This window comes from Lacerta agilis, chromosome 6 (genome assembly GCF_009819535.1).
Source record: "Lacerta agilis isolate rLacAgi1 chromosome 6, rLacAgi1.pri, whole genome shotgun sequence".
In the NCBI taxonomy this organism is placed as follows: Eukaryota; Metazoa; Chordata; class Lepidosauria; order Squamata; family Lacertidae; genus Lacerta; species Lacerta agilis.
In genome coordinates this window covers 3331758-3347886 of record NC_046317.1, presented here as the reverse complement: position 1 = coordinate 3347886, position 16129 = coordinate 3331758, and the positions used below count along the sequence as shown (strand labels likewise).

At 44.1% G+C, this 16129-nt stretch overlaps 1 protein-coding gene across 1 annotated transcript in view; it reads right to left on the bottom strand.

The window, feature by feature from the left end:
- Positions 1-16129, bottom strand: part of TNN (tenascin N) — a 49460-nt gene that overhangs the window by 13713 nt on the left and 19618 nt on the right. The window contains exons 8-12 of the mRNA XM_033151257.1: positions 10373-10503; positions 8979-9111; positions 5193-5344; positions 3848-3944; positions 1654-1821 (exon numbers count right to left, since the gene is read on the bottom strand). Coding sequence (XP_033007148.1) covers positions 1654-1821; positions 3848-3944; positions 5193-5344; positions 8979-9111; positions 10373-10503 — 681 coding nt within the window. The remainder of the gene's footprint in view (positions 1-1653; positions 1822-3847; positions 3945-5192; positions 5345-8978; positions 9112-10372; positions 10504-16129) is intronic.

Sequence of the window (16129 nt, the reverse complement as noted above, 5' to 3'; positions counted from 1 at the left end):
AAGTTAGAAACAAGAAATATATAAAGAAAGATAATGGTTAAGGTTTGTATATGTTTATTTTTATGTTTTTATTGTTGTTATTGTTTTGAATGTTGATTATGTTTATTGTTGATTAGGTTTAATGTTTATTGTGTTTTTATTGATGTGTATGTTATGTGTTGTTTTTGTATTTTGTTCTCCTTTTTCTATTGGAAAATAATAAAATCTTATAAAAAAAAAAAAAAGAAAGGGCAAAGCAAAAATATTACTGGCTCCTTAAGTGCCAAGGTCATACTCAATTTATGCATAAAATTTATGTTGTCTGTGCTAGTATTGTCGCTACACATACTGCCACTTACGTATATAAGGTGGGAGTATCTATAAAACCACACCTCTATCTCTTTGTACACAGGTCATAAAGTGATTTCATGGGGAAGAATTGCAAAGAAAGCTGTGTTGCTTTCTATAAGACTATACTGTTAAACCAGCCTTCTCCAACCTGGCGCCCTCCAGCTGTTTTGGACTACAGCACCATGTGCTGGCTGTGGCCAATGAGTGCTGTGGCCCAGAAGAGCAGGAGAGCTCCAAGTCAGCACATAAACTCTACCTCTCTTTCAAATCAGAACCAGTGAAGGCCGTGAAGGTCCTGTGTGAGTGCCTGGAGGCGGTTGGAGGATGGATGGCGGCTAACAGATTGAGGTTGAATCCTGACAAGACAGAAGTACTGTTTTTGGGGGACAGGAGGAGGGCAGGTGTGGAGGATTCCCTGGTCCTGAATGGGGTAACTGTGCCCCTGAAGGACCAGGTGCGCAGCCTGGGAGTCATTTTGGACTCCCAGCTGTCCATGGAGGTGCAGGTTAATTCTGTATCCAGGGCAGCTGTCTACCAGCTCCATCTGGTACGCAGGCTGAGACCCTACCTGCCCGCAGACTGTCTCGCCAGAGTGGTGCATGCTCTAGTTATCTCCCACTTGGACTACTGCAATGTGCTCTATGTGGGGCTACCTTTGAAGGTGACCCGGAAACTGCAATTAATCCAGAACGCAGCAGCTAGACTGGTGACTCAGAGCGGCCGCTGGGACCACATAACACCGGTCCTGAGAGATCTGCATTGGCTCCCAGTACGTTTCCGAGCACAATTCAAAGTGTTGGTGCTGACCTTTAAAGCCCTAAACGGCCTCGGTCCTGTATACCTGAAGGAGCGTCTCCACCCCCATCATTCAGCCCGGACACTGAGATCCAGCGCTGAAGGCCTTCTGTCGGTTCCCTCACTGCGAGAAGCAAAGCTACAGGGAACCAGGCAGAGGGCCTTCTCGGTAGTGGCACCCGCCCTGTGGAACGCCCTCCCGTCAGAAGTCAAGGGAATAAACAACTACCTGACATTCAGAAAATACCTGAAGGCAGCCCTTTTTAGGGAAGTTTTTAATGTTTGATATTTTCGTATTTGATTTCTGTTGGAAGCCGCCCAGAGTGGCTGGGGAAATCCAGCCAGATGGGCGAGGTACAAATAATAAATATTATTATTATTATTATTATTATTATTATTATTATTATTTAGATTCTGTCCATTTTAACACCTGACAAGTTAGTTAGCTCCACCCAGTGAAAGGTGTCTCACTGCTTCTGTGTCCAGTGTCAAGACGTGATACTGCAAGCCAAACAACGTTTTCCTTACCAGCCGTGCCTCTGTACTTCCCCACGGAGAGCTTATATCGATCCCTGCTGGAGCCCACCTGGAAGAGGTCATAGACAGCGTAGGCAGACTCATTGTGCGTTCGTAAATCCACCCTCAGTTCACAGGGAACAGGGGCGCTACTGGTGAGCTGATGCAGTTTTTCAAGGCCTGAAAGAAACATTCCAGAGTAAGTTTGCAGACAACCACAGTTCCAATTGTCCGTGGCCAGTAAGAAATATTCCCAGGCGACAAGGCCAGGAAGTTTTCGTGACAAAGCTAGGTCTATAAATGTCAGTCCCCTTCCTGGATCACTGCCTTGTCGTGGTGAAGGGGCTTGAATAACTCAGGGAAGCTATGGACAGGTCATAGTGGAGAGTTTTGACCCAACGTGATCGACCTGGAGGAGGAACCGGCAAGCCACTCCCAGTATCCCTGCCAAGAAAACTCCATGGACAAAGACAACAGCCATATAAAAGTTATGACACTGGCAGGGGCGTAGCAAGGTAAATTGGTACCCGGGTGCAAAAAAATTTTTGTCACCCCCCCCCCAGGCATGGGAAGGTCAGGTGGTACCCGGTGCGGAAAAATTCTTGTCAACCCCCCATTGATTCCCCCTCCCCAAAAAATGGTTTTTTAAGTTATTTCATATTTTTTTTTACAAAGGAATAATAACAAGTAATAATTTTTTTAAAAAACAACTTTTATTTATATCCCACCCTCCCCGGCCAAAGTCGGGCTCAGGGTGGCTAACACCAGATACATAACATTGGTATAAAATCAAACAATAATTAAATTACCTCCTAAAAACATCTCAAAATCAAATTAAAGTCTAATTAGATGGCTATCCACAGGGTTAGGGTTGGGAATAGTAAAGTGTTCTCTGAACTGAAATTTCAGCCTTCACAGCATAGGAAAACAGCCAAGTAAACAGCTATTTTGGTGGAGGAGGGTCAAGATATTAACCAGTTACAGATATTAACCGATATGCATGAAATTTCATATATAGCTATATAATTCTTGGTATAGTAAGATAAGACCTTCGGAGCAGGCATTTTCAAAAAAAATCCCAAAAAAATTTTTTCCAAAAAAAATTGTTCCTTGATAATTTGTCACCCCCTCCATTATGGAACATGGGCCGGGCCGCCCCCGCCCCCCCCCCTGCTACGCCCCTGGACGCTGGAAGATGAGCCCCCTCCGGTCGGAAGGCTGAACTCCACCCATTGTTTCTGCAACATAAATGCATACCAAGAGTTCTTCAGAGGCAGTCTGCCTTCACCTCTCCTGCTGCCTGGGGGCTGCTCCCTGCACCCGCTCCGCCAACCTGAGCCAAGCGCAAGCCGGCTGGCCAGGGCAGTCTGATAGCCAGCTGGACTTGAGTGGTGAGGCAGGGTAGCTTGGAGGCAGTGGGGACACAGGTAGAGGTGGCAATGGCAGCTCAGCCGCAGCTCTTGCAGGGGACTCACCAGAAGTGTGTGCTCTCCTTTGGTAGGAGACAGGGCTGGCCAAGGGGGGAGAGAAAACTTTGAAGACCGCCCCCCAGTCACACGCGGGTGAGACTAAGGAGGGGTTTGCTTTTCCCTGCTTGGAGCCCTCGCTCCTCTCCAATCTCTCCTCTCCCTCCTTTTGCCCTTCCTTGCCACTGAGGGAGAGTGCCACCCCTCCTCTACCCGCTCAGCTCCTGGCAACTGATTTGTATGCGAAGGGAGCGGCTCAAAGAGCCCCCCAGCGCAGACGGGCTTCTGCTGCTTGGCACTGCCTTGGCGAACTGAGCGAGCAATGGCAGCGCGCCCACCCACCCACAAGCTCCCAGGGGAGAAGGACTTTTGGGGGTGTCAGCAGCAGCACCATCCGGCAATTGCAAGCAAAGAAAGAAAGAAAGAAAGAAAGAAAGAAAGAAAGAAAGAAAGCATTGAGAAAGAGACTCACCCCTCCTTTTTGTAGTTCCTTTCCTTCCCACTCCCTCCCTTGTGCATCTTCTTCAGTGCAACTAGTTGGCAACACTGGCAGTTGAGCCCCTACAAATCTTGCACCCGGGGCCACAGCCCCTCTCGCCCTGCCCACCCTAGGCCACTGAGCTCGCCTATCCACAGTGCTGGCCAGAAAGACCAGATAACTATATGCGCACGAGCGGCGGCACTTTTTACAAAACCTGTGGCACCCTTCCCTGGTCACATACAGAATGCAGATACAGTACCAAGCCAAAATTCCCCAGTAGGGTCTCCAAAGCCTTCAACGTAATTCCTCCAGCGCTTAAAGAAATCCAGCTGCCCTGTGTTCCGTCTCTGAAACACCTGCAAAAGCAAACAAAAGCCAAGTGATAGGTCTGGTCCCCTGAACACAGAACACCAATGATAGGATGATAGATGGAAACTGAAGATGAGAAGGCTCAAACCATAGGCACAATAATAATAAGAAGAAGAGTTTGGATTTGATATCCCGCTTTATCACTACCCGAAGGAGTCTCAAAGCGGCTAACATTCTCCTTTCCCTTCCTCCCCCACAACAAACACTCTGTGAGGTGAGTGGGGCTGAGAGACTTCAGAGAAGTGTGACTAGCCCAAGGTCACCCAGCAGCTGCATGCGGAGGAGCGGGGACGCGAACCCGGTTCACCAGATTACAAGTCTACCGCTCTTAACCACTACACCACACTGGCTATCTAACCTGATGAGACCAACTTAATTTGACCATGAATTTTAGAATTTTCCCTATCTGAATATCTCTATTTTGTTTGGGGAGTAACACCAATGCCTTTGTGATCCACTGTTCGTTCTTTCTCTTTCTTTCTTTCTTTCTTTCTTTCTTTCTTTCTCCCTTCCTTCCTTCCTTCCTTCCTTCCTTCCCTCCTTCCCATGGCACCTGTGCAGTTCTATGCAGCTTTGGGTTCTCCTCTCCCCCCCCCACTTCAACAGGTTATCAGTGAGCTCAAGCACATGCAGTTACTGATTAAATCACAGGAGGAAAAGGAACTCCTTATCTCACCAATATTCCTTTTTTGTGCAGTGTTTTAACCATTGTGTGCATGAACTCGTGTGTATCAGTTAAGCTGTAAAGGCAGGGAGGGGAGAGAGACGAAGTAAACAGCGTGGAGAAACCAGTTCCCAATTTAGAAATTCTCCTGGTTAAATGATAATGCAGGGAAAGGAAACCAAGGGGCAGAACCAGCCCACAAGCAAGAACAGGAACTCCATGCAGGAAATCCACTCAAGGAAACTTCAAGGTAGGCTTTCTGAAGCATATGAAGACCCTACCTTGTACTGTTGCATTTCTGACTACCACTGCTAACTTTCCAGGGGGGCACACCTAACCTGTGGGGTTTGTGCTTTGACCTGTGTGCTGCTGCTCACCTCATCCCCCACAATACTGTCTGAATTTTGGTGCAGGTCTTGCAGAGGCAAATATGCTTTTGGTGTGGTTGGTTGCAATATGGCCACCAAGTGATAGTATGCTGCGTCATTCCCCTTGGTGGAAAGGGCCACACCTGTTGCACGAGTGCTTTGTGAAAGGATTGAAAACAGAGCTGTTTAAGAGCAGAACTCACTATCCATCCGCCTCCATCAGTGGCCATGTCACAGTACACCTGCAGGGGTCTGTTGACGTCACCGTTCAGGTAGATGGTGTACATGCCGCTGGCAGAGAGTCCATTTTCCTGGGTCTGGCTGCAGTCCGCAGGGAAGGGATAGTGCAAACTGACTGCAGGGGCGAAGGAGGGGGAAAGCCAAGTGAGCAAGTTCGAAAAGAAAGGTGAAAAAACAAAGAATATTTGTACTGCACAGCAATATAAAGGAGGCCAAGGCAACCGTTTCTCTAGATTTTCCAGTTTTCCATTCTTGAGTTCAGTTTGCTCCCTCTCTGCATCAGTTTGCTAAAATGTTGGGGAGGGGGGATTTGTATGCAAGTTCACATGCATTTTCTGTGCCTTCCTCCTAATACACATTTTTGCACACAGCTTAATCAAATGCATTTTACACCTTCTTTTCACTAATGTGTGCATTTTTGTGCACTCTCCCTGTTTTTTTATATATGGTTTTTTTTGTTTTGATAGCTGCTTTGCAAAATTTGGAGAACTGCAAATTTCAGTTGATAGCTGCATTTCAGTTTGTGTCGGAAAGAGCAAGATTAGGCCAAATAAATCTATCCCCTATCCTACACAGACCACGAATGGCAGAAGGCAAGAAGACCTGAAAGGAGGCGTGAACATGATCGAATGCAGTTGCATAAACCAAAGACTAAGGCTGCCAGTGTGGTCTGTACATGCTTGCTGTTAGCATTTATGTGGAACACCCAGCAGAAACTGAACTGGATATAGAATCCCTGCGACAAACTGAGTTTAATCGGTACATATGCTCCAAATGGAAAAAAGAGTGAATTCTATCAATCACTAGATAGGAAATTAATCAATTACGTGAGAGAAAAGATTATATTATTTTTTTGTTGTTCAGTCGTGTCCGACTCTTCATGACCCCATGGACCAGAGCACGCCAGGCACGCCTATCTTTCACTGCCTCCCGCAGTTTGGCCCCTAATTATATTATTAGGGGACATGAATGGAGTTATCGCACCAGATATAGACAGAATCAAAAATAATATAGGGAGCAAACAAGCAAAATTACCATCTTCTTTTTTCTGAATGATTGAAATTTTAAATTTAAATGATATTTAAAGCCGAAATTCACCCCAAAACAGTATCTGACCACAATGCAGTATTTGTTTGGCTGGAAGGAGAAGAAAAAAGAGACACACTGAGTTTAGGAAAATAAGAAAGCTAATATTTGTTACTGGAAATGCATGCTCAACAGGAAATATCTCTAGTTCTATCTACCTACAATGGAGATGCAAGAAGTATGTCTGCTGTCATCAGGGAGGCATGAATGAGAAGGAAGGTGAGTAGGAAGGGAAACCACCTACCCTAAGATTATCAGTCTGAAGGAAGGTCAACAAAAGGAGGACAGCCTAGGAAGTCTGGAGGTTCCTCTCTCTGTCTGCTCTTTCTAATGCAGTTACATCAGCCTACAGTGCAAATTGATCAGCACTCTGTCACTTCCAGCACTTACCTGGGAGCAAGTCCCATGGAATGCAATATAATTTACTTCTGAGTAGACATGCATATGGGACGCGGGTGGCGCTGTGGGTTAAACCACAGAGCTTAGGGCTTGCTTATCAGAAGGTTGGCAGTTCGAATCCCCGCAACGAGGTGAGCTCCCGTTGCTCAGTCCCAGCTCCTGCCCACCTAGCAGTTCGAAAGCACATCGAAAGTGCAAGTAGATAAATAGATACCGCTCCAGCGGGAAGGTAAATGGCATTTCCGTGCGCTGCTCTGGTTCGCCATAAGCGGCTTTGTCATGCTGTCCACATGACCCGGAAACTGTACGCCGGCTCCCTCGGCCAGTAACGCGAGATGAGCGCCGCAACCCCAGAGTCGGACACGACTGGACCTAATGGTCAGGGGTCCCCTTTACCTTTACCTAGACATGCATAGGATTGCACAGTATTTATGTCTAGCTGTGTTTGCTTACAGCCATCTCTCCAAACCCTTGTCTTTCCTTCTCTCTTGCAGTTTTCCCCACTGTCAGTTTTTCAGATTATATGCTTCTCAGGGAGCAAATGAAGGATGGAGAATCCAATTGTTCCTTTCAAATAAACAGTAGGTCTGTGACCCTGATGACTTTGTCCATATATCTTTCTGAGTTGATGCAGTGTGTCAGTGTAGCATAAGGTAATGGCTGAACAATCCAGCTTTAAAGCTGTCTACTTGTTATTAGACAACTGTTTTGTGCTTGCCCACTTAATTCTTAAGTATGCCAACATTTTTTAAAAATGGATTAGTTTGTAGCTGTTGTCAACTTTAAGGTTGTCTATGGCTCCATCAGCACACATTGGTTGTTCAACAAATTATCAAATGCCGAAACCTCTCGGCATTTTGTGTAAGGATGTTATATTCAAACACAAGTCTGAATGCAAGATTTCATCACAGTGAACTCTTCTTCCACTGTATTCCAAAATCTAGTAGCATCAAACAAGGTTTTATACCGGAGCCTCACCTTTTAAACTTAAAACAAAATAAAATAAAAAATTCCTTCCAGTAGCACCTTAGAGACCAACTAAGTTTGTTCTTGGTATGAGCTTTCGTGTGCATGCACACTTCTTCAGATACTTTTAAACTTATTTAATGATAATCTGAATGAAAACAGGGTCCCTACTTTCTGGTTATGGTCAGGGATAGAAAGCTCTTTATGCTTCTCTGAGCTGATGATAAGATTCTTCCATCTCATTCCCTGTTGAGGCTTCACAGATGGTTAGCATCCTTGAATGCGTTTTGCCACAAAATGTCTCGGGTATAAGCTAAAACGAAAGTCCTTCTTGCTCACCACAGATGAGCTCTTCCTAACTGGTCTTGATGATCAATCTCATAACTGAGTTTATTTTCCAGTTAAGGGGATCAGCAGTCGCATCTGCATTATGGAAAATTAAAAACTGGACAACAAGTATGTGGTACTTTGAAATTCTGAAGGTCTGAAAGTGCTGCCAGTTCTTGACCTGTTAAAACTTATTCCACTATTACTATTCAAATCTGAGGTGCAAAATCATCAAATTTAGAATGTCTTCAGAATAGGCTATTAAGATATTGATCTCAGGATTCGTTTAAATACACCCATAATACTTCTCAGATCACCAGAAACAGGAGTTCAACCTTTCAAAGCAAAAATACATGTTAGATGATGATGGGCACATTACCTCAGCTCAATTCAGTATTGGGTTTGGCAAACAAAACTATATTAAGTTTAATCTGAGCTCAATTTGCGTTCCATTCTGCTCCTGATGACATCATCAAATACTTGGTTATAAAAATGAATGTGTATGATTTGTGATTATGGTTTTCAGCCACATATTTTCCTACTAAGGTTCCGTGTGGTGCAAATTACTTCTTCCCCTGGAGACCCTGAGAAGGCGGCTAAAATCCTGAAATTTCAGATCCAAACCCTGAGACCAGACTGACCTACTCCTTGAACTCCCGGCCTCTTTCCAAGCCTTCATAATACAAAAAATCCTCAGAAGATCAACACAGATTCAGCTACAGGTAGGTAGCCGTGTTGGTCTGCCGTAGTCAAAACAAAATAATTTTTTAAAAAAATTCCTTCCAGTAGCACCTTAGAGACCAACTAAGTTTGTTCTTGTTATGAGCTGTTGTGTGCATGCACACTTCTTCACGAAAGCTCATACCAAGAACAAACAGATTCAGCTGGCAGTGCCACGTGACCCGTTTTGAGGGCAAGCACCATCTTGAACAACAGGTTGAGGAAATTTTACAGCAGTTCCTAAAGCCTACCTGTAGAAAAGGTGGTGGCTGTTTTTCGACTCCAGCGGTCTCCCTTAAAGGCCATGATATGTATGGTGTATTTCGTTCCTCGAGTAAGGCCTTCTAGCACAAACCTTTCCTCATTAGGACCTAACCGCACTTCCTGACACAAAAAAGAAAAGAGAGGCAAAAATTACATTTCACTGACAACTTGGCTCCAGCCCTTCTTGACCTTCCCCATCCAATCCCTGTAAGAGGCAGGGAGAGAGATGATTGGCTACCAAAGGACGGTTGTGATCCATGGGGAAGTGAAAAATGCAGTTTCTCTAGAGGAGGGTAGGGGAACGTGTGGCCCTCCAGGTGTTGCTGGATTGCAGCTTCCATCGTCCCTGACCATCAGGCATGCTGGCTGGGGCTGATTGGAATTGGGGTCCCACAGGATCCAAAGAGACACAGACTGCCCTTTCTGGAGGAGCAAGTCAGATGCACACAGTACTCGGTGAATAATAGTTGAGGTTCATAGTTCATAGAATAAGATCCAGTACTTGAAGGGAATAGGCTGTATTTACATTCCCAAAACACAAGGATGGAGCAAGTCAAATTAAATGCTTCACTTTTAATCTCTGAAATCAACTGTTCTTTTTCTGCTTTTTAAAAGGCTGTTAAAAATACTGTTTTATCTCTAGGCTGCATTTTAAGATTGCTTTTATATTTGCTATTTCTATAATTTGCTTTTACGTGGTTTTAATGCCTTATTATAATTGCATATCATAAACCATCTTGCGTGTGGGCTGGACATTTTCAAAACTAAAATGAGGCAAAAGGGCCCCCCTGACTATATATTGGCTTCATGCCAAATCTTCATGATGATTCAGTGTTGCTTTACAGTTATGTCACCTCCTACCAACTTTTCATAACGGGATGCAGGTGGTGCTGTGGGTTAAACCACAGAGCCTAGGGCTTGCTGATCAGAAGGTTGGCGGTTCAAATCCCCGCGACGGGGTGAGCTCCCGTTGTTCAGCCCCTGCTCCTGCCCACCTAGCAGTTCGAAAACACGTCAAAGTGCAAGTAGATAAATAGGGACCGCTCCAGTGGGAAGGTAAACGGCGTTTCCGTGCACTGCTCGGCCACATGACCTGGAAGCTGTACGCCAGCTCCCTCGGCCAGTAATGCGAGATGAGCGCCGCAACCCCAGAGTCGGACACGACTGGACCTAATTTACCAACTTTTCATATAACTTAAAAACATTAAATGCAAAGCACATGTAGCAAACAGGTTTGGAAAGTGCCTGTTTTATGCAGGTAGGATTGGATGTGGTTTTCTCTCTGTATCAAATCTGGGTTCATGGGTGAAAAGCTTGTGCGTTTTTGAACTGTTGGCTTAGCTCATCTTACATTTGCTCACATAGCAATTTACAGACTTACCTTGATAGTGCCATCTGGTTCCCGATAGGTGATAAGATAGCCAGTGATCTGAGCATCAGGTGGTGTCCAAGTGACCAGTCCACTGGACTGTGTTACATCTGACACACGGACATTCCTGGGAGGGTCAATTTCTAGGCAAACGACAAAGTGGGTGAAGGAGTTTTAACCTGTCATATGGTTTATTCATTACAATAACTTGTGTAGAAAGAAAGAGATACCACCTCCCCATATTTCTAAGAGGAATTGAACAAACTACTGGAAGAACAATTTTGTCTTCCACAATTCCCTGAGCGGTTAGAAATTAAAATATTTCGCAAAATAGTAGCACTGTCTAAAGCAGCATCAGTCCCACGCACCCCCTCCCCCCCATCCTGCTTGGTGTTGTAAGACAAAATCTGCCCTTATTCCCTTATGGGGTACACAAGAGCCCTTGAAAAGTCCTTTGCAGGTTCTCCATCGGTAGGAGTGAAAAACAGAGAATAATTAGAAGCAAAGCAGCTAGTAAGCTTGATCTTTATTGTTCTGTTGCAACAGGGTCCCTTCCTCACACACAGGTGAGCAGGGAAGAAGAACCCCAAACAAAGGGCTGCCTGTCCTTAAAAAGACATTTCAAAAAAATCCCCCCATTGGAGTCTGCCCCACCCCCAGAAACCTCACACATACGTCACAGAAGAGCTGCAGCCCCAAGCCCCCCCCCCCCCCAGATACATCACACCCACATCACACAAAAAGGCGTTATCTGATTGCCTTTTCTCAGTAGCCTGGCCATTCCTTAGAGAAATCTTCTTTAATTCCTGGGACAACCCCTCCTTCCTTCCTTCCTTCCTTCCTTACCATTTGGTAAACATTTGGTCAGTTTTGAGAGTCAAAATGGTGTCAATCCTGTCTTCCTGTGCTGCTTCAAACACGTGGCCTTGTTTGCTTGGAACACTTATGAACATTTATTATTATTTTATATATATATATATATATATATATATATATACACACACACACACACACACACACACCGTAATTTCTTACAACATTGGCAAAAGACAATAGCAGTTTCTCCACCTCTGCTTCATGCCTGCTCTGTCTTTGGGATAGCATACATCTTATTTCCAGGAAGATGCAAATTACAACACCATTTTATGGTTTTTTTAATGATTGTATTGATTTAGTGAAATTGAAGAAGTTCCCCTGTTCAACTTCTGGTTTGTCCCAGCCACAACAACCCTGTGTTGTAGCTCAGGCTGGCCCAGGGTCACTCGGCAAGCTTAGTAGCGACATTCGAACCCTGGTCTCTCTCTTAAATGCCCCTTTAATAGAATTAAACCCTTGCCCTAGATTTACTATCTCTTCCCCCCCCCTCTGGAAACCTGATACATGGTACAGTCCGCTCCGGCATTGAGCCTGGGGTCAGAAGGGACCATAACGATCCAAGGAGGGGTGGTGGGGAACTGGTAGGGTCCTTATACATTTGTGTGTGGCGCTTTTTCCTCTTCTGATAACTGGAGTTTCGTTTGCAAAGCGATAAAGCAGTGCAGAAAGGATTGTGTGTGGAGACAGGATAGGGAGCGAAGCATAGTTGCTGAGCTTTCTCATCCTACATCCCCCCCGCCATAAGGAATGGTATGGCCCGGGCCTAAAAACCTTTTCCTGCCTGGAGCTGAAACTACTAAGAAGAGTTTGGGCCTTCCTCTTAACTGTTTTTTTTTTGGCGGTAAGGCCCTTGGCAGAGGCTGGGGCTAGGGAGATTAATGGGGGGTTTCCCTGCTGTCTGAAAATGGCTGACTGAGGTGAAGGAGGTTTTTTGGTCGGCGCACAGTCTGTGACGCTGCCCTGCGATGAGCCTTTCTATTGGTTGTTGTTCAAAGTCTTTTTGAACATTTTTTTTTGCCTTTATTCTATATTTTAGGCATGACAGGTGTGGGGTTTTTTTAATTTTTATTATGCCAGATCCTTCCTCGATGGTCATGTTACACTTTGTCCTAATTTGATGCTGTTTGTTCCAGTAGCACCAACTATAACGGACTGGCAAAATTTAATGTTAGAATATCTGTATTTAGCAAAAACAACAAGTAAAGTTAGGAATCAAATGTCCCAGGAAGTATGGAAAGAATGGAGGATATTCAAAGATTACTTAAGGAATAATGGTATAAGTGGAATCCTAATGGCAGATGCAGACTGAACCTTTAAGGTAAACAAATAGAGACTAAAGGATGGAAAATTATGATTTGTAAATGAAATATATAACTGTACGCGATATAGGTATAATAGCTTAAAAATGCAATGAGGATAATTGGAGGTACAAGAATTTGTTTGTAAATAAGAAAAGAGAAGAATAGCAGTTTGTTTATGTTTATGTTTACTTTGTTGTGTTTGTGTTTGTCTTTATGTGTATTTGTATTTTTATGTGTATTTTTAAATAATAAAGAGAGATTATAAAAAAAATTGATGCTGTTTGTGGCAAAAGAGTTTAAAAAGAAAAATGTTAGAAGAAAAAAAGTAATAAGGGGATTAATTGGCAATAACTGTGAATTAGGGTTAATTTGGAAATCAATGGGGAGGGAACCGGGGGAAGTCTGTAAAGATGATATGTGCAAAGTAAGTGGTTAAATTGGGAAAGAATTGTTGGCTGCCCCAGTGGGAGGGGGGTTTGTTTTGTTTGCTCCCCTTGGTGAGAGAAAGGGGAGGTTGGAAATTTAAGCATGTATTGTGATTTGGTTTTAATTGGAAAATCTTAATAAATATTATTTTTTTAAAAAAATTGATGCTGTTTGCTGCAGCGGTTACGGAGCAAGGTGGTGTCACGCGCGCATGCAATGGGAACATTTATATATAGAGAGAGAGAGAGATTTGCTGATTTTATTTACTTTACTGCTCTCAAGCTGCTCTGAAAGTTTTAACTGAACAGCAGGGTACTGAATTCATATAATAAGTAACTACTTTGGCCCCTAAATCAGTATAACAGGGGGACAAATGTGTTTCAACCTGGCTTAAGTAGGAAAAAAAATCTCACAAGATATTTTAAAAAACAGGTAATATACCGTATTTTCCGTGTATAAGACTATATTTTTTCCTAAATTTTTGAAGTTTAAAATAAGGGGTCGTCTTATACACGGATAGTGCATAGTGCATTTTCGTAATTTTGAGTCCCAAAAATTAGAGGTCGTCTTATACATGGGGGCGTCTTATACACGGAAAAAAATACAGCAATTCGTACTTCGGATTTCTGTCAGAAAGAATGGGTGGGTTTTATTTTTGTCAGACTCGTTATCTAAGAACTTGCTTACATAAATCAGTTTCAGAAAAGATTTGCGGCAGTCGAAGAAGCCGCAAGGCCTCGCATGAGGACAGGCAGCCTCTTCTCTTGTGCTGAAGCTCCAATATTATGAAGTTAGCTCTGTGCACAAAGCCGCCTGTGGTTCTGTGTTCCCTGGCTGCCCTTCCACATGTCTGGAACTCTCATCATGGCTGGCAAACTGGCAGGCAAACAGCAACACACATGCCAGACCAACCCATGTTTCTGGCTGGTAGCTGAGCAAGCTCAGCCCATAGGCTACTATAAAATAAAATTTAAAAATGCCAGGACACATAAATGAATGCTTTGCCAACCCCCTGTTTAGTTGACTATTGAACTGCAGCCATAAGAGCAGAGTGTGCTATTTCAAGGCAAACATACAACATATAGTTGTCACAACTATCAGATCTCCATAGCCATACAGCTACAAAAAAATTACAGAGGGTCGACACACATGTCAGAGTATCTGTAAACATCACCAACCAAATTCAATCCCACTAAAAGAAAACTTATTTTCATGAACATAATAAAGCTCCTCTTAGTTTTTAAGAGTAGTTTGATAGAGAATTTGATTCCCATATGGGTTCACACATATCTTTCATCCCACAGTTGCATTTGGTCAAACAAGTTTTGCAGTTTTTTGAAACAGTATAAGAATCCACAAAACCTGTTTACCAGAGGTGATGTGGGATAAATGAACACACCAGTCAGGAGCAGTGTGAGAATACATTCAGTTACAGGTAGGTAGCCATGTTGGTCTGCCATTGTCAAAACAAAATAAAATAAAAAATTCCTTCTAGTAGCACCTTAGAGACCAACTAAGTTTGTTCTTGGTATGAGCTTTCGTGTGCATCTGAAGAAGTGTGCATGCACATGAAAGCTCATACCAAGAACAAACTTAGTTGGTCTCTAAGGTGCTACTGGAAGGAATTTTTTATTTTATTTTGTTTTAGAATACATTCAGTTCATTCTCCCATAAACACTTAAAAAGGTAAAGGGACCCCTGACCATTAGGTCCAGTCATGGATGACTCTGGGGTTGCAGCGCTCATCTCACTTTACAGGCTGAGGGAGCCGGTGTTTGTCCGCAGACAGCTTCCGGGTCATGTGGCCAGCATGACTAAGCCGCTTCTGGTGAACCAGAGCAGCGCACAGAAACGCTGTTTACCTTCCCACTGAAGTGGTACCTATTTATCTACTTGCACTTTGACATGCTTTCGAATTGCTAGATGGGCAGGAGCTGGGACCGAACACCAGGAGCTCACCCCATCATGGGGATTTGAACCGCCGACCTTCTGATCGGCAAGCCCTAGGCTCAGTGGTTTAACCCACAGCGCCACCCTGGCTGTAAACACTTACCTGGAGGTAAATCATACTGAACTCAATGGGGTTCAGATCTGAGTATACATGATTAAGCTTGTTTGTAAGCTGACTGTGGGTCTAGCCAACATGGTGCCCTGCAGATGGGTTGGACTCCAACTCCCATCAGTCCCAACCAGCATGGCCAAAATGGCCAGGGATCACCTGGCCAGGTCACACATTAGCCAAATCTGGTATAAGAGATGTCCTCCCCCCCCCAACCTATTTTCACATGAATCACCCTAGCAAACACTGCCACTGCATTGTGCAACCACTTGTACCTCAAAAGGAGAGGGATGAATTTTACTGCAACATCCATTAATGTTCATTTGAGCAAACATTTCGCAAAGCTGTTTTGAAACACCACCCTCAGCATTTCGCATTCCAGCTTAAGAAGCGGTTTCGTCCTGATGGCCACATGACCCAAAAGGCTGTCTGTGGACAAACGCCAGCTCCCTTGGTCTGAAATGTGAGATCAGTACAGGACCCCGTAGTTGCCTTTGATTGGACTTAACCCTCCAGCAGTCCTTTACCCTTTTATCTTTACCTTACTGTCCCTAAGAGAAGTCAAGTTCCCAGTCGTGCACACGCACACGCACACATCCCAGCAAAGCTAGTGTTGTCTAATAAGAGAGCCCAGCTAGGTATGCATGAATTTGGCCGTTTAAAAAAACAAATTATGCTGTAATATGAAGACTCTGAGCAGGCAATATTGGCTGCAGGAGAGGGAAACTTGGCAGAGAAACAGCCTGAAAAAATGTCCAGAGCAAGCTTCTTCACATGTGGACAACAGAGGGAGCTGCAGGGCCCCAAATTCACCTTCCTAGGACAAGGTATGTCAGTAGGTTTGCCATTAGTATTGTGCAGTGCTGCTTCTGCAAATTTTGTAGTATCTCACTACGTCCATAATGCTGCTATTTGTATAATGAAGGAAGCTCCCTTAGTATTCCATGATAGTGTTGGGAGAAGTCCACAGAACAGATACCCATATTTCCCTATGGGGTGATGTAGCACAGAGCCAGAAGCATCATTGAGAGCAGAGATTTTTTCAGTGCTGCGTAACTGCTAAGCCTTAGCAATGCTAAGGGTCAAAGCATACATGGTGTTAAAAAT